Here is an 18,581-nt window from a genome sequence, read left to right as displayed (position 1 = left end):
GCATCATTATATACAAAAATTATTCAAAATAGTTCAGATGGGTCCCCTTTGGTGTTCAGAAATGGTTAGTAGGCCACACTAGGCTTGTCTTACTCTCTCTTTTTATTTTACGAACGGAGCAGCAGTGGTCGGTGCCAAGGGTGCGTTGATGTGATGACGTAAAGTAGTAGTTGATGTTGTTGCTGTAGAGTCGGTCATGAATAAATGAACCCCCTAGTTACGTAGGAAAGTCGAAAGAGAACAAGGTGTTTTTGCAGCTTGGTTTCAATAAATGCTTTTATTGCATTGGGTATTAAAGGGATAGTTCACCCAAAAATTCTCTTATAATTTACTCACCCTCATGCCATCCCAGATGTATATAAACTTCCTTTCTTCAGCAGATAACATTTGAAGAAAAATTTAAAAATATTTCCGCTGAATAGGTCCTTATAATGGATGTGGATTTTAACACGAAAGCACAGACAATAAGCATTAACGTCATCCATACGACTCCAGTGGTTAAATGAATGTCTTATAAAGCAATACGATAGTTTTTAGTGCGAAAAATATCAATATTTAAGTACTTTTTAACTATAAATAACTATAAATAATCTCTGCAGTGGTATGCACATACACGAGAGGGCTGAGGTCACGCGGCCTCTCGTGTGACGTATTGGCGTTGGCATGTTCACGCGAGAAGTGAAGAAGTGAGAACCGCAGCACTGTTTAAAACTGAGCAGGAGAAACACTGTTCAGACCAAATGCCGTAAAACAAATTGAAGCCAATTTAAACAAAGATGTCAGAGTATTTTGATTTAAGAGTAGAAGAGGAGATACAAGTTTTTGCACAGCCATATTTATTTGAACCTGAGTTCTCTGATCAGGAGCACAGGGAGATGGAGGAGGCTGGACCAACAAGACTCAGAGAGACAGAGAGTTCAGGAGACATGGTGGTGCACATGTAGGCAATGCCAACAGAGGTAGAGAGTGTCAGCTGCAACGAATGGAATGTTGCCATGCCATCGCTGGAAAGACCGCGTGACCTCAACCCTCTCGTGAATGCGCATACTACTGCTTACCAGACGCGATGATTTATAGTTAAAAAGTACTTAAATATTTATCTTTTCCACAACAAAAGTGATCATATCACTTTAAAAGACATTCATTTAACCAGTGGAGTTGTATGGATGATGTTAATGCTGATTGTCTGTGCTTTTTGGAGCATCAAAAATCCTGTTACGGAGGTATATTTCTATTTTTCTTCAAATGTGTTCTGCTGAAGAAACGAAGTCATATACACCTGGGATGGCATGAGGAATGATTAGAGAATTTTCATTTTTGGATGAACCATCCCTTTAAGGTTTGAATTCTGAAATTTTTTACAGTATGTTTTAATAGTTGAAAGACCTCTCATATTTCATATAAATATCAAGGACATTTTTATTCTTCATGACATGACCCCTTTAAGGGAAGTCCAAAAACTTTTTTGAGGCTATTGCCATTTTAAACCCATTACATCTCCATTTAGGCCTCAGTAATATGGACTATTCGTTTTACTTTGTAACGATACAAGAGATAATTTTTTTTTTTTTTAGTTTCAGGTTCTTTAATGACAATGGCATTACTCTCCAGCTAAAGTCTACTTCTGAACTACTAAATACTTAATCACTATTCAGGTCATGTTTTATGACTTCTAAATGGGAGTCAAGCGGAGTATGTCACTGTTATTACAGAACGGTGTGTCCTCGTGGACTATTTAATAACTCTGGTCATGCATGTGTGTCTTTGTTTCTCTGTGTCCTCTTCTGCCATGCTGTGTTCAATCAGGGTGCCTGATTGTGAGATACACCTCGATGGGAATATAAGGTATTTCACCGGGGGTCTTTACATGCTTACATGCTACACAGCTACACAGTCACCTCTATAAACCAACACAGGAGGACTTTTGTAGCATATGTGACTTCAAAAATGGCCTAAGAATGTGGCAAGGGTATTTTGTATTTTCAAAGCAGCCAGTAGGCAAGAATCTTTTGAAATTGCTCTTGTCAGCAGTGTTCAGTTTGTGTGACTGTACTGTTCTGAGCTTTAATATCTTTTAATGTGCGTGACTTGCAGTGGGCACGATACAGAGCTGTCTTATGAGGAACGGAGGTACTTGTTTCTGAACTCTTTCAACAGATGTGCAGTGATTCCCCATTCATCTGCTCATCCATCCATTTATCCCTCCAGGACCATTTCTCCTCTATCTTTACATTCCTCTGGTTTTTAAAACCCCTGTCCTCCTCCTCCTCTCCTTCCGAACATTGATATACTGGGTGGTGTTGTTCGTTTTTGTGAGAAATGCAGTGCAAGGTGTGTGAAAATGCTGGGAGTCTTCACCATTCTTGTTAACACTAGGGTTTTCTTACACTGATATTAATTTCTGGCAATATTTGGTTGTTACAGAAGGACTCCTCCAAATGAAATCAAAACAGACTTTTATCTGTTTTATCTAACAAGAGGAGGTCATTCGCAATATCATGTATCATCTTTTGTTTCTTGAAGCCATGAACTACACTCATACTATTTAAATTGTTGTTCATAATTTGATCTTTATTGTTTCAGTCTCAAAACTTGACTCTGTTACAGTGTATTTTTGCTGTAATTCTGCAGGTGTTTAATACATGGTCATTGTGACTCCCTGCATTTTATATTTTCTTTAATCTGCTCCTTTAGCTCATGACTAACAAGGGGTTTTTTTTCTCCATCATTTCATCTTCAAACCCAGAGTATGTATTTCTACACTTCCATCTTAACTGATTATGTTGCTTTCTGTCTTTCTCTTTCTCTGTTTTCTCAATTGCTCAGTAAAAACAGGTATTCTGTAGCCTATGCAGCACAGAAGTCATGGCTTCTGAATGCCACCGTTGAGGACAACATCACATTTGGGAGTCCTTTCAATAAGCAGAGGTGAGGAAAAAAGTTCTCATGTATTTCCTAATGAAACAAGAAGTTTGGATAGGACATATCAAAGGGCTGGTCCTTTTTATATGTATATATATATATATATATATATATATATATATATATATATATATATATATATATATATATATATATATATAATAGCCAATATGCTTTAGTTATGTCAGCCATTAACCATGGTTTGCTACAGTACTTGATAGTCGGTTGCTGATCATATTAGGAGGAGGGATATTCTTATTCTAGACAGGAGCTGATTTGTAAAAAGTTGTTTAGGAAAGAATTTGTCCAGAAATGGAAACTGTGAATTTTAAATACAGAACTTATATCGGCTAAAGATTCATTTGATCAGCTTTTAAAAGTACACTAGCATATTGATGGTTTGAAAGCTTTTAGACATGGACAAAAGGCCACAAATCTTCAAATTTGATTTCATGGGGTCGTTAAGGCTAAACCTCAACTATAATAAAACTCTCTGTGAAAACTCATTTTCACTCCCTAGAGAGCTCATTTTTAGTATTCTTGCCTTGGTTTTCTAAACATTCTTATATTTTTAAACTTTAAATTTATTGCACAGATACAAAGCAGTGATTGATGCCTGCTCACTTCAACCAGATATCGATATCCTTCCTTTTGGAGACCAGACTGAAATTGGAGAACGGGTAAGAGAGGACATTGGTAATTTCTTTATTGGTGGATGTTAATAATTCACTGTGTCTGGGCTTGAGACCAGCTATCTGACCTCAGCTGCTGTGATACTAATCAAATAAAGAGTTGTTATCGAGACTACCATGACACTATTATGTCATCAGAACTGAAAGGGTTTGATATGAATTTATGTATGTGTATGTAATCCTACAGGGTATTAATCTCAGTGGTGGTCAGAGACAACGGATCTGTGTGGCCAGAGCTCTATACCAGAACACCAACATTGTTTTCCTGGTATGAATCAACTTTTACAATACAGACAAGTGTGGATTAGACACAATAAAACAAGCAGACACACTCATATTGCAGATATAGATATAAACCTCCACCCTCCACAGTGAGCACTTTCCAAGTGGTATGCTACACGCCTTCAATATATTTGCTCTATCTAGTGTTATGATGATGACTACAGTGTTTAATTTGATTTCAGAGGTACACCCAAGATAAGATTTCAACACGTGTTAGCACAGGGTATGTAGTGGCATCGATAGCAAAAAAACACAAAATAATGTGAAAGTGCTAATTATTGGATTACAGTTCGTGAATACACACCCTTTTGGGCAGAATTATGAATTTATCTCATTCCTAAAACCATTGACCAAGTGACTTTATGTCTTGCATCCTAGACAGTCAATGTGGTCATTTCAGGACAAGCTGTGTATTTAAAGTGAATTTTAAAACAGATCTTAACTACACCTAGTTGAAATATTGACATTTGAATTCTGGAATTGAAATAGTAATTTCTGCAAGACCAGCCTTGGTGTTTAATATTCTCTCCATTTAGCATTTAGACACTTTTATCTAAAGCAACTTACATCATGAGGAACATCACAAGCAATTCGTCATCCATGGAGATGGAAAAGTATTCCTCCACAGTGGAATATAGAAAGTGAAGTGCCACAGATGCTGTCAATTGAGCATAACTTGTATTGAACCTAGAATATTCCTTTAAAGAAGCAGAATTAAAGCTTTTAATCAATTAATTGAACCAGAATTCACCCTTAACCCGATTTCCCCAATTGATAAACACAAATGTTTGGATCAGTTTTGGCATCAATTTTTTTTTTCGTGCTGAATTGGAGTTAATCCTTAACCTGGTTTTGGGTTTGCTTAAATCCCACTTGCAGGATGACCCATTCTCCGCCCTGGACATCCACCTCAGTGATCATTTGATGCAGGAGGGCATACTCAAGTTCCTACAGGATGACAAGCGTACTTTGGTCTTGGTCACACATAAGCTGCAGTACCTCATCCATGCTGACTGGGTAAATGCAGATGCTGGAAAATTAATGTAAATTGTCCCCAAATGCTAGAACTTAGACAGTGTTTTTTGCACTCTGAAAGGGGGGTTTGTGTTCTGGTCTGTGAGACACTTACCAATTACCTGTTCTCAGTGGCATTGAAAAATAGCTTTATTTAATTTTTAAAAAGAGTCTATGGCTCTACATGTAAGAAGCTTCTCAAACTGAGATTGCTTGTCTTATATCAGCACTCTCTTGTCTATTTTATCTTATTCATTTGACTGTGGCACTGTGTTTCAAAAGTTTTAGAAATATGATATCATCTCTTTGAAGCTGATGAATTTTGTCAAATAAACAATTAAAATTGGCACATTGTGTAGGGCCCTGAGTGATTACTATTAGCATCTGTCTGGTAGATAATAGCCATGAAGGATGGCTCAGTGCTGAGAGAGGGGACATTAAAGGATATTCAGACCCATGATGTGGAACTCTATGAGCACTGGAAAACCCTGATGAATCGACAAGACCAGGAGCTAGAAAAGGTCAGTTTCCCTCAAATTCAATCTCTGTTAACCATGTTTTACAGCAATGGAGGCTGATTTTGATTTTACAGTGTGTGTTTTTGTTACTGTGTTTTAGGAGACCGAACTAGAAAGTCAGACCACACTGGAGAGGAAGACTTTGAGGAGAGTGTTCTATTCCAGAGATGCAAAGAACCAAATTGATGATGAGGATGAAGGTAAATATTCAACAGCTTTTTAGCACAACCTTTCTTGTTTTTTTTTTGTTTTTTTTTAATAAATCCCATATACTTTCATTCCATAGAGGAGGAAGTGGAGGAGGATGAAGACGACAACATGTCCACCACCACAAGCCGACGTTCTAAGATCCCATGGAAGATGTGCTGGAGATATCTGTCCTCAGGTGGCTTCCTCATGGTCTTCCTCATGGTGTCTTCCAAGCTGGCCAAGCACTCCGTTATGGTGGCCATCGACTACTGGCTGGCAGCCTGGACCTCCTCAAACCCACGTAATGAAAGTCTTGCCAATCCATTTGCCAATGTAACCAATTACAGACTGAACTATGACGCCACACAGATTGCAGAGGTAAAGCATTACTGCTGAAAATGGCTGTTTTAAAATGTCTATTTATGGCATATTTGATCTAGCTAGTAGAAGTGCTGAAGTTGAGCTCTTTATGTTTTTATGTGGTTCACAGCATCGTTCCTATGTGCCAGTGTTCATAATATTGTGTGGGGCTGCAATAGCCCTCTGCCTTATCACTTCCCTGAGTGTGGAGTTTCTGGGTGTGGCTGCTGCTACCAACCTCCATCATAATCTACTCAACAAGATCATTTATGCACCCATCAGGTACTCACACAAGCAAAACAAGTTTTCACATATTATGTTACCATTATTATCTTGCAAATATCCAATGCAGACTTAATCATGAAAATATTTAAATAATGTTCTTTTCAATTTACTATTTTTTAGATTCTTTGATATCACCCCACTTGGACAAATCCTGAATCGTTTCTCAGCGGACACCAACATCATTGACCAGGTGAGAGAAAGACAGGGTTTCTAACACTTTATATCAGAGGGCTCTCTTTTACTTAAGCCCACTAAGATGAGCAGGTTTCAGTTTCCACACAGACATGCCACCACAGTGCTGCAGTACTGTTGCAGTAGTCAACATTGAAGTATTAATTTGAACAGGAATGTGGCATATGTGTGATAATGTCTCTTTCTCTCTCTCTCTCTCCGCAGCATATTCCTCCAACACTAGAGTCTCTTACCCGTTCCACTCTCCTTTGCCTCTCAGCGATTGGGATAATTTCTTTTGTCACCCCAGCCTTCCTCATCGCACTGGTGCCTCTTGCTGTGGCATTCTACTTCATCCAGAAGTACTTTAGGGTTGCTTCTAAGTAAGTATTTCACAGAAAAGTTCAATATTTTCATTGCATCTCTCTTAACCCTTATAGAGCATAACAGTGATGAACCACTTTTGTTTTTAGCAAAATGAAGTTACAAAGAAAAAATATCTTTTTGAGGGAATTTAACAATTACTAATTTATCCAATAAAGCACAGCAAACAATGTTATCAAATTATATATATATATACATATATATATATATATATATATATATATATATATATATATATATATAATTTACATCTCAAAGAATTAGTCACCCAAAAATGTAAATTCTGTCCTAATTTACACACCCTCATGTCGTTCCAAACCCATATGACTTTCTTTCTTTGATGGAACACAAAAGGAGAAATTTTAATTTCTATCCCGGCCCGTCTTTTCAATACAATGGCAGTTGATAGACATTCACTTTAAATCCTAAAAAAGGACCCCAAAAGTATCACAAAAGTAGTCCATGTGACTTGTGCGTCATATTCCAAGTCTTCTGAAAGCATACAATTCCCATTTTCATGGCAACAGCGACTTATACTTCTGGAACCATAATGTTCAGCTCTATTAACACTCCCTTCAATCTCCCTCTCTGTCTGTTGCTGTATCTGTCTCTTTCTCATTCTATCTTTCTCAGAGATCTGCAGGATCTGGATGACTCCACTCAGCTGCCTTTACTCTGTCATTTCTCTGAGACTGCAGAGGGCCTCACCACCATTCGAGCATTCAGGTCAGTGGACTGAGGCTCTTCCAAAAGCACAGGGCTCTTTCAACAAACTGCACCATCTCTCTCTCTCTCTCTCTGTTAACATTACCATAAAAGGGATTCAAGCAAATGAATATCAACTAGATTTGAAGTGAAGTGAAAACAGGATTATCTGATTTTTATGAGACAGAGCCAATTATGTGAGATATTAGCCTTGCTGTGTTGATTCAGTCTGAATGGCCATGTTTTATAATCACATTAGTGCTTGTTCAACCTTTATTGACTTTAAGCAATCCAACAATAGACATTAAATTATGAAACTCCTCAGTTAAGTCTCTCGAGTGTAGCTTACATAAATGATTTGAACACTCTCATTCTTCACAGCTGTGTTACTGTTTAGCTTAGTCTCCAGTTCTTATCACATACTAAATGTCGCGTAATAAATGTTCTGTGTTTCCAGGCACGAGGCTCGCTTCAAGCAGCGGATGTTGGAGCTAACTGACACCAACAACACAGCTTACCTCTTTCTCTCTGCTGCCAACCGGTGGTTGGAGGTCAGAACTGTAAGTAAAACTCAATGTTCAGGCTTTTGACAAAACCCTTCTTGAGTCATAGTTCATAATGGGTTAGGAAGGATGAATGTTGCACTTTTTCCTGGGGTTTCTTCAGAATATTTGAGAAAATATATGGATCGTATCAGATCTACATGTTTATATTAGTTTTTAAGCTTTTATGCTTTTCCAATTTGGTGAATCTGAATAAGTAAACAATACCATTTTTGTTTTCCTTTCAGGATTATCTGGGTGCTGTGATTGTCCTCACCGCTGCAGTGGCAGCTATCTGGACCACATCTCAGTCTGGTCTGATCGGACTGGGTCTTACCTATGCTCTCACTGTGAGACATCAATTTACATAATTCAACTAATATCATGCATTAGGGATAGTCAAGGCACATCCCTGTGACTTAAAAGCACTTACTGTCCTCACAGTGGACATTATGTTTTGTGTTAAGGTGACAAACTACCTGAACTGGGTGGTGAGGAATCTGGCAGACCTGGAGGTCCAGATGGCTGCAGTAAAGAAGGTCAACAGTTTCCTGAGCATTGAGTCTGAAAACTATGAGGGATCCATAGGTAACACAATCTTCCCTGAAATTCAGGATATTTTTATGGTTCTCTAGATATTGTTGAATTTATTTAGCCTCCTAAATGAAGATTTCAATGCTAACTTCCCTGCTGAACAACAGCTTAAGCCAGCCAAAGGTAGTTTCCTGGTCTTAGCTGGTTTAAGCTGGTTAAGGTGGTTTCTAGCCTAGCCAAGCTTTTCTTCAGTTTAATAGTGTGCAAAACCCCTCTAAAATCAGCAATACAGACCAGCCTATCTACAGTAGCTTGGTCAGAATGGGGGACTAGCTAAACACCATAGGCTCGTTTAAGCTGTTTTATTTATTTATTTATTTATTTATTTTTAGGAGGGTTACTAGATAACAATTAAGTTTTCTGGCATCCTGGCCAGAGCATCACATTTGCCCTAAATAGGTAGGAAGAATGGTTTAGCTTAGGTCTGGTACATGTGCATTTTCTCAAAGCTTGGAGGAAGTCAAGGACAGAGCAACCTGACACAAACCTCTGTGAGCATTTTGAAAGGGCGTTTATTATATCAAAACACTTGTTTCACTCGGAGAAGAAGCAGGGATGACCTGAGAAAAAAGGGAATACAAGGAATCCACTGAAGGAGTATCTAAAAAGTTTAAGTAATAGCCTGTTATCTTTGAATTAAACTGTTGCAAAACAGCAGCTCTTACTCCATCTCATCAATGACATAATGGAAAACTGGGCTGGATAGTAGTAGGCAGGAAACTAAAACTTTGATATTTGGACCAGACCATTTATAGCTATGTTAACTGAAGCTCGGAAAAGTACTCACTTGTAATGTTCTGGGTTTCTTATTGCCATTGGTGTATGATCCTTTGCTGTGTGCTGTTGAAGTACTTCAGCTTACAAGAGCAAATATTGTGATTTAGAACACTGGAAAATTCACACACAGAGTTGACTAGCTGGAGCATAGTAATTCTGCACATTTATTTGCAGTTAAAGAAACTGATAATACTTTTCACATACCGATATGTTTGTCACATGAGGTGAAGACCTCAGTCATTTCAGTTGCCCTGAAAAAAATATAATATGCTGGCCACCTTACAGTTGTTCTCCTTCTGCGTTTTTGTTGTGATCTCAGATGTCTCACAGGTACCAGAAAACTGGCCACAGCATGGCGAGATAAAGATCCAAGACCTGTGTGTGCGTTATGACCCCATGCTCAAACCCGTCCTGAAACATGTCAGTGCCCACATCAACCCTGGACAGAAGGTACACATCAGGAGTTAACTGCTCCATGTATTATTACTCTCAAGCCATCATGTAGGTAGTAAATTAATTGTTCCTGATCAATTACACCCAAAGTGTCATGAATAAAGATCCTGCTTAGCATTCAAATAACATCCAATCAAAGATGACAATATGTTTTTGGCAGTTCTGAAATGAATCAACCTTCTTGTAACATGTAACACTTATCCGTGGTTTAGTCAGATATATGTTTGTTTTCTCATTGCCCTGCCAAAACAGAGTTCTTCTCTACTTTAATACTAACCAGCATGCATTTAAGTAAACTTTCTGTTGATCTTTCTTGAACTCTTTGTGTTTAGATTCTAAAATCTTTTAAAATGTTGTTTTCTCCTCAACATTTACATTGCTTATCATTTATAGTCTAGCTTGTTTTTAGAGGTGCTCTGGTTCACACTACGTATGTAACAAGAGTATGACAGCAGAGTATTACAGACAACTGATGGCTTGTTATTGTGTTTGTGAACTATAACTGTCCATGTTAAATTATGTAATTTAGTAGAACAGCAGCCCTGAGCAAGTTTATGCAAAAGCAATCTGAAAATGTCTAGCTGTATCAAGATCTCATGTGTTGCTCCCTCTGTTTTTGTCTGTCTGTTTCTTTCATCTAGTTGGGCATTTGTGGTAGAACAGGCAGTGGAAAGTCTTCGCTGTCGCTGGCCTTCTTCAATATGGTAGATGTTTTTGAAGGTACAGCACATCATCAAATCATCACTTTCACTCGAGAGTGGGTTGTAAGTGGGGCATCTCTGTTTAATAACAAATGATTCCCCAGAGAACTGGTTCATTGAGCATCACAGTACGCATGTGTGCTCTGATATACTTCAAGCTTGCCGTTGGGTAGAAGTTGACCCTTGTTGCTCTCTAAAGAAGGAAAACATGAAAAAAACCAACAAAAAAAACAGAAATTTTTGATAAAGCTTTTTCATTTTCCTCAGCTGTTCCGACTGAGAAGACTCTGCTTACCCCAGACACATGTATTACTTTTGCCTGTGTTGTTTGTTCTGTTCTACTTATGGTTGCCATCACTTTGACAGGCAGCCATGATGTCATATTTAGACATTAGCTGTAGAGAGCCTTAGAAACACGCAGAGTTATAAAAGAGTATAAAAAAAGAAACTATCAGTGAAAAGCATGGCTATGCTGATCCACCAGTGACACCAGCACTAACCAGCCTAGACCAGCATGGAAATTCGTTTTCAGCAGGGAGAACTAAGACATCTAATGAAAACATTTAATAGCATTACTAATTTTCAGGCAATTCAAAATAGCATCAGTTTTGGGCTATTGTATATTTTCTTATTAAGACTCATTTAAAATACTTTTCAGTCATTTATTAAGATTTGTCATATTATACAGCATTCTGACTCTGAATGCTCTGACTCATTTAGATTTAAAAAATCTTAAGCCAATTCAAACATTACATGCTGCTTTTGTGCACATGAGTACGGCTGAATGATGTTTTAAATCAGGATTGGAAGGAGTGTGCGGCCTTCTCTTCACTGTGTCCATATAAAGCTAAAATGAAAATCTCGAGAGCTGTTTTTGTTCTGCAGTAATCTACTAAACACTACTGTTTATTAAAGTAAAGTTATTGGACACTGACCTGAATACTCATAAAAGCCTTCACTGAATTAAGATTTTTTTTTTATTGTTATTAGTTAGAGATTTAATTAAAAGGTTTGCTATATATAAAAGGTTTTCTATATATATATATATATATATATATATATATAAACTCAGCAAAAAAGAAACGTCCTCTCACTTTCAACTGCTTTTATTTTCAGCAAACTTAACATGTGTAAATATTTGTATGAACATAAAAAGATTCAACAGCTAAGACATAAACTGAACAAGTTTCACAGACATGTGACTAACAGAAATGGAATAATGTGTCCCTGAACAAAGTGGGGGTCAAAATCAAAAGTAACAGTCAACATCTGGTGTGGCCACCAGCTGCATTAAGTACTGCAGTGCATCTCCTCCTCATGGACTGCACCAGATTTAACAGTTCTTGCTGTGAGATGTTACCCCACTCTTCCACCAAGGCACTTGCAAGTTCCCAGACATTTCTTGGGGAATGGCCCTAGCCCTCACCCTCCGATCCAACAGGTCCCAGACGTGTTCAATGGGATTGAGATCCGGGCTCTTCGCTGGCCATGGCAGAACACTGACATTCCTGTCTTGCAGGAAATCGAGCAGGGAAATTGTGCCCATAGGCAACGTTGTTGCCGGTTATGTCTGGTAAGGACCTGCCTTACAACAGGCCTACAAGTCCTCAGTCCAACCTCTCTCAGCCTATTGCGGACAGTCTGAGCAATGATGGAGGGATTGTGCATTCCTGGTGTAACTCAGGCAGTTGTTGTTGCCATCCTGTATCTGTCCCACAGGTGTGATGTTCGGATGTACCGATCTTGTGCAGGTGTTGTTACACGTGGTCTGCCACTGCGAGGACGATCAGCTGTCCTTCCTGTCTCCCTGTAGCGCTGTCGTAGGTGTCTCACTGTATGGACATTGCAATTTATTGCCCTGGCCACATCTGCAGTCCTCATGCCTCCATGCAGCATGCCAAAGGCACATTCACGCAGATGAGCAGGGACCCTGGGCATCTTTCTTTTGGTGTTTTTCAGAGTCAGTAGAAAGGTTTCTTTAGTGTCCTACGTTTTTATAACTGTGACTTTAATTGCCTACCGTCTGTAAGCTGTTAGTGTCTTAATGACCGTTTCACAGGTGCATGTTCATTAATTGTTTATGGTTTATTGAACAAGCATGGAAAACATTGTTTAAACCCTTTACAATAAAGATCTGTAAAGTTATTTGGATTTTTACAAAATTATCTTTAAAATACAGTGTCCTGAAAAAGGGACGTTTCTTTTTTTGCTGAGTTTATATATATACAGGGTCTGAGACCACTATACAAAATGATTACATTGTGCATTTCACTAATTTCTTTCAGCCTAACAACAATTTGAGTGAAAAGGTAAACTGCAAAAATAACATAAATTTTAGAATTTCTTAATATTCTCCCTTTTGCTTTAATGACATCATGCCTGATGATCCATGTTATCCAGAATAATTTTTTCAAAGAGTATCTTGTGTGCTTCAGTGGATGCAAGGAAATCTGACCTTTTTTTACAAAGGAGCTACAATGGTCACATGTCAAAAATTTGCTTATTTGAGTAATTATACATAAATAAATAGTACTTAAAAATAAAACATAAATCTAGTCCAAAATTTTTTATATTTATTCATTTTAGATCATTACAATACTTTGTTTTAAACTTTTGTTTTAAACCTAAAACTGTTTATTTAAATGTTTAAATTAGATTTTAATCTCAGATTTTCAATGTGGTCTCAGACTTTTGGACCCCACTTTATGCCATATTCCTAATGTTTTAATGTGCCTTTGTGTCTCATTAGGAAAGATTATTATTGATGGCATTGACATCTGCAAGCTTCCACTACAAACTCTGAGATCCCGTATGTCAATCATCCTACAGGATCCAGTGCTCTTTAGTGGCTCCATCCGGTACACACACATACATACACACGCAAATACACAAACAAACACATGTACTGTATATACATACTGTATTCATCCACACACACACAACCTAAGACTAAACTGCCCCAAACAGACAAGACCAGGGACAATAAATACTCACTTCCTGCATGACTTTTTAAATCAGAAGTTCAGTATAAACACCCTCAAGAGGTGAAATAGATGGATTTACGTTAATAGCTTTACATAATCATGCTATTTTCAGAATAAGATACATTCTTGTGTGATATTATTTTATTCCCAGATGTCTCCTTTTTCAAACTGTATTGAAAATCATAAGCACTGTATGTCTTTCATTGGATATTCAATATGTAGCTACAAGTGTCCTCACCTTTAAGCTTGTTTGATCTTCTCACGGATACTAAGTGTCATGTTTGTTTCTGAAGACAGCGAGCATATGGGGTTTGTTTAAATAGGCCACCAAGGGATAAGAAAGAAAATAAAACTGAACCACCATCAGAAGTCATCTGGGAATGATTTGGGGCAGGCTGTTGTCATAACGATGTTTATATGAAGCAGGGCTAAAGAATCATTGGTCACAAGAGACTTTTGCTAATATGCAGCAATGTGCCTGACTGTGAGGTACAGAGAGTGCGAGTTATCAGTCCAGAAGAGCTTTTCTTGATTTTACTTTTGGAAAATACAAGTCCACAAAGCTGTGGTTGGAAGCAACTTCCAAGTGTGTCAAAAGAGGATGTGAGTTGGAAGAATCTAAGTTCATTAGCGTTGCCTGATATGGTATTTGGGTGCATTAACACTCAGTCCCCTATGTGTTTTGTCCATTTAGAGGAATAGATGTCATGATATACTCACCCTTATGACGTTACAATCTTGTATGATTTCCTTTCTTCCATGGATCACGAAAATAGTTATTTTGCAGAAGTCCAAGCTGCTCTTTTCCATACATTGAATATTAATGCAGTCAAACTCTCATATCTCATTCACATTTATGCACATTCCAATATGGCACGTAAAAGCGTCAATGACTATTGTTCACAAGATACTCGAGAACTAATAAAATTTTATGTCATTACATCAAACCTTGATGCGCCTTATTTGAATGTAGCGAACATTAATTACATTTGATAGCTACAGCGGAGGGGAAGATTTTCAGTTAATATTGACTTAAATATCTCTCTGTTGTTCACACAAATCTATTGTATGACTTCAGGAATTTAGCGCATTAATTTTTGGATGAACTATCCCTTTGTTACATCATATAATGTCTTTTTGTTTGCACATGTACTATACGTGCATTTTCACAGGTTAAATCTTGACCCAGAGTGCACTTGCACTGACGACAGGCTTTGGGAAGCCCTGGAAATCGCGCAATTGAAGAATATGGTGAAAGCACTCCCAGGAGGACTGGGTAAGACTGACACACTCCAACTGTTCAGCCCTTATCAGAATTGATTGAAAACATTTATGTCATCATATCAGTCACCCCATAATTTTGAACCTAACTGGACATTCTCTATGGAAATAAAATACTGGATTTTTGCTTTGTCTTGATATTTGCAAATGTGAATGGCTTTAAAGCATCATGCTGCATGGTTCTCTTCCTGCAGATGCGGTGGTAACAGAAGGAGGAGAGAACTTCAGCGTGGGTCAGAGACAGCTCTTCTGTCTAGCCCGGGCCTTTGTCCGCAAAAGCAGCATCCTCATTATGGACGAGGCAACAGCTTCTATAGACATGGCCACGGTAACAATGAAAATGAAAATTTCTTCACCGTCATGTTCTTCTAAACCCATATATCTTTCTTTCTTCCATTGATCACAAGACAGAAGGTTAGCCTCAGTCACCATTTACGTTCATTGTATGGAAAAAGATGCACTGAAAGCGAATGGTGACTGAGGCTAACATGCTGCCTTACATCTCCATTTGTGTTTCACAAAGAAAGACAGGTCATACAGGTTTGGAACAACATGAGATGGAGTAAATTACAGAATTTAAATTTTTGGGTGAGCTGTCCATTTACTGTTCGTTACATTCTTTACAGCCTTCATTTAGTTGCTTAAGACTTGTTTGAGACAGAACACATGATTTCGACATTATGTAGCAAATTTTTTGTACAAATGTGAACTGTTATTCCTATAAATGAGAGATACCAAATCTTTTGTTCCAAAATCAACAGGAAAATATTCTTCAAAAAGTGGTGATGACGGCGTTTGCTGATCGGACGGTTGTCACCATTGCTGTAAGTTACCTTCTATCAACCTTATCTTAGCAGACCTTTATGAAAATACAGAGATAGAAATTGAAGACATTCTCAAAGTAGCCTTTTGAAGGGAGATGCTTGCCAGGCTTTGACATTCTCACTCTTCCTCATCTTTCTCATTTTCCTCCACCACTGTCAAAATCTGCAGACAATCAGTGTACTATAAATTTCTTGGCATTAACACATTGGCTCATATCTGTATTATAAGCCTGCAGCCAACTACACTGTCATCTGATGTTTGTACATTACACTGTCAGTATCATTCAGAGCCACTGATACACTGGCCTTTCTGCCACTGTTTGTGTCACTTAAAACACAACTAATATAAATATCAGTTTAAAAATGGTTTTAAGTGCCACAGAACAAGATTGAGCTCTGAATAAATGCATGGTCTTTGTCTGCTTGCCTGTTTCCTGCCCTTTTCCACTCATTTTCCTATTCGCACCCTTATTTGTTTCTCTATTCTTCTTCCTGTCCCTTTCCCTCCCCTCTTTCCCTGTCTGCCCGTCTCTGTTCCTCCGTAACACAGCACCTGGTTTCCTCTATCGTGGAGGCGGAGCAGGTGCTGGTGTTCTCCTCTGGGACTCTGGTAGAGTGCGACAGCGCTGCTAATCTCTTGATGCAGGAGGACAGTCTCTTCAGCATCTTAGTGCGGACATACAAGTAGGGGTGCTCTGGCTCTGCCCCTAGTTGCCTACGCCCTGGCAAATTGGTTGGTAACTGTGAGTTTCCTGTGTGTGCCATTTTAGAACGTTTTTAGGTCACTGTCAATAACACTATTTGTGTGAATTAAAAAAAAAAAAATGCCCAGGTGGCATTTCACCTAAACATTTTTACTGTATTTTGCAAGAAAAAAAATTAAGCTTTTTTAAGAACCATTAAGGTTTTTTGCATTGTGCATTATTGTCATGACAATTAAGCACATTTCCTCCCCAAATTCTCATTATCTTTATGAGTCCATTGGCAACTCCCATTATTCTCCTTATGGTGATTCTCATTAGATTCTCATTACTGTAATACAATTTTGTATTTTTTATTTTAAGGAGTATTCCAGGTTCAATACAAGTTAAGCTCAATCGACAGCATTTGTGTCAGTATGTTGATTACCAAAAAAATTTATTTCAACTTGTCCCTCCTTGTCTTTAAAAAAAGGCAAAAATCTTGGTTACAATGAGATACTTTCAATGGAAGTGAATGGGGTCAATCCGCACAATGCTCACTGTTTCAAAAGTATAGCCAAGATGTAAACAATATGTCTGTTAATATAATTGTAGTGTAATAAAATAGCTTATTACACAGGTCTCTGAAATACTCTGAAAAATTCTGATTGGTCAATGGAGCTATCTATCAGTCTGATATTTCTAAATAATAACCGCAGATCCATGGATTATAACATGTCAGACTAGTCATTAGGGTATTTCAAGTCATCTTTCCTACATCTTAAATAATTTTAACTTAAATCAATGTTTCATGTCCATTTATTTATTTATTTGACAAGTAGTCTTGTAATAAGCTGGATAATGAGAAGATGATCATTTTCACAAAATAAACCAACAGACCTCCAATGCAAACCGGAGGTGGAATTCAGTTGTTCAGTGATTTCTTTCTTCTCACATAATTACATAATTTCAACGCAAATCAACATTAAAACCACCTGCCTAATATTGTGTAGGTCCCCCTCTTGCCACCAAAACAGCGCCAACCTGCATCTCAGAATAGCATTCTAGATGCTATTCTTCTCACCACAATTGTACAGAGCGGTTATCTGAGTTACCGTAGACTTTGTCAGTTTGAACCAGTCTGGCCATTCTCTGTTGACCTCTCTCATCAACAAGGCATTTCCATCCACAGAACTTCCGCATACTGGATGTTTTTTGTTTTTGGCACCATTCTGAGTAAACTCTACAGACTGTTGTGTGTGAAAATCCCAGGAGATCAGCAGTTACAGAAATACTAAAACCAGCCGTCTGGCAGTCTCTAGAATTTATTCAGTGCCAAAAACAAAAAACATCTAGTGAGCAGCAGTTCTGTGGACGGAAACACCTTGTTGATGAGAGAGGTCAACAGAGAATGGCCAGACTGGTTCAAACTGACAAAGTCTACGGTAACTCAGATAACCGTTCTGTACAATTGTGGTGAGAAGAATAGCATCTAGAATGCTATTCTGCGATGCGGGTTGTCGCTGTTTTGGCGGCACGAGGGGGACCTACACAATATTTGGCAAGTGGTTTTAATGTTGTGGCTGATCGGTGTGTATATATATATATATATATATATATATATATATATATATATATATATATATATATATATATATGTTTTTGAATTACGGTAATGAATATTACTGGGCAAAGTTCTAAATTGTCATGAAAATAATGTCACTATGCAAAAAAAATTCTACATTTTGTCTATATTTTCTTAAAGCAAAATATAAACTTAACTCATTGCTTTTGGGGTGAAATACTATATGATCATGACATGTTCTTGACAGTATTCGTGAGATTTACCCATTTTAAAGCAAGATCATTGTTATTTTCAGCCCCTTTGAGCATCAAAGCTTAAAAAGACCTTTATAAACCTTTAATGTAGAATTATCTTTCACAATGCAGTAAGTCTTTTTTTAATCTCTGTCAGGAAAGCAGCCAGATGTGTTAATGATAGATTGGCCAAGTAATTTCTGGATCTTTTGTGAGTTTCACCAAATACAGTCCTCCGATGGCTGCACCTGCTACTGTTTATGTTCTCAAAATGGATGAGAAAATCCATTTAGTATTTCCCCAAGCTGTTTTTAATTGTTGTAAACAGCATATTGATGTTTTACTAAAGTTACAGAATCCTGAAGTGATTTGAGCCACAAATATAATAGCTCTGTACAGTTAAAT

The 18,581-nt window shown here is 37.8% G+C and overlaps 1 protein-coding gene across 5 annotated transcripts in view; it reads left to right on the top strand.

Annotated features, from left to right (window-relative positions):
• LOC127435149 (ATP-binding cassette sub-family C member 9-like) overlaps positions 1-18,581 on the top strand; it is a 52,068-nt gene that overhangs the window by 30,768 nt on the left and 2,719 nt on the right. For 2 of the 5 annotated variants that reach the window (XM_051688365.1, XM_051688363.1), the window contains 23 exons: positions 1,807-1,845; positions 2,095-2,130; positions 2,827-2,928; positions 3,518-3,602; positions 3,802-3,882; positions 4,776-4,913; positions 5,306-5,431; positions 5,529-5,628; positions 5,715-5,995; positions 6,108-6,259; positions 6,383-6,452; positions 6,659-6,816; positions 7,451-7,543; positions 7,980-8,082; positions 8,313-8,414; positions 8,532-8,652; positions 9,755-9,885; positions 10,530-10,608; positions 13,339-13,447; positions 14,746-14,849; positions 15,049-15,182; positions 15,616-15,678; positions 16,229-16,411. In XM_051688365.1, the coding sequence (XP_051544325.1) occupies positions 1,807-1,845; positions 2,095-2,130; positions 2,827-2,928; positions 3,518-3,602; positions 3,802-3,882; positions 4,776-4,913; positions 5,306-5,431; positions 5,529-5,628; positions 5,715-5,995; positions 6,108-6,259; positions 6,383-6,452; positions 6,659-6,816; positions 7,451-7,543; positions 7,980-8,082; positions 8,313-8,414; positions 8,532-8,652; positions 9,755-9,885; positions 10,530-10,608; positions 13,339-13,447; positions 14,746-14,849; positions 15,049-15,182; positions 15,616-15,678; positions 16,229-16,366 (2,545 nt within the window). In that variant the 3' untranslated portion in view covers positions 16,367-16,411. Of the gene's footprint in view, positions 1-1,806; positions 1,846-2,094; positions 2,131-2,826; positions 2,929-3,517; positions 3,603-3,801; positions 3,883-4,775; positions 4,914-5,305; positions 5,432-5,528; positions 5,629-5,714; positions 5,996-6,107; positions 6,260-6,382; positions 6,453-6,658; positions 6,817-7,450; positions 7,544-7,979; positions 8,083-8,312; positions 8,415-8,531; positions 8,653-9,754; positions 9,886-10,529; positions 10,609-13,338; positions 13,448-14,745; positions 14,850-15,048; positions 15,183-15,615; positions 15,679-16,228; positions 16,422-18,581 lie in introns of all 5 variants that reach the window. The other 3 variants (XR_007896136.1, XM_051688364.1, XM_051688367.1) reach the window with 3 other exon arrangements.

The sequence above is a fragment of the Myxocyprinus asiaticus genome, chromosome 45 (genome assembly GCF_019703515.2).
Source record: "Myxocyprinus asiaticus isolate MX2 ecotype Aquarium Trade chromosome 45, UBuf_Myxa_2, whole genome shotgun sequence".
Lineage (NCBI taxonomy): Eukaryota > Metazoa > Chordata > Actinopteri > Cypriniformes > Catostomidae > Myxocyprinus > Myxocyprinus asiaticus.
The sequence above is the reverse complement of the archived record's forward strand: the minus strand, read 5'-3'. Positions and strand labels throughout refer to the sequence as shown.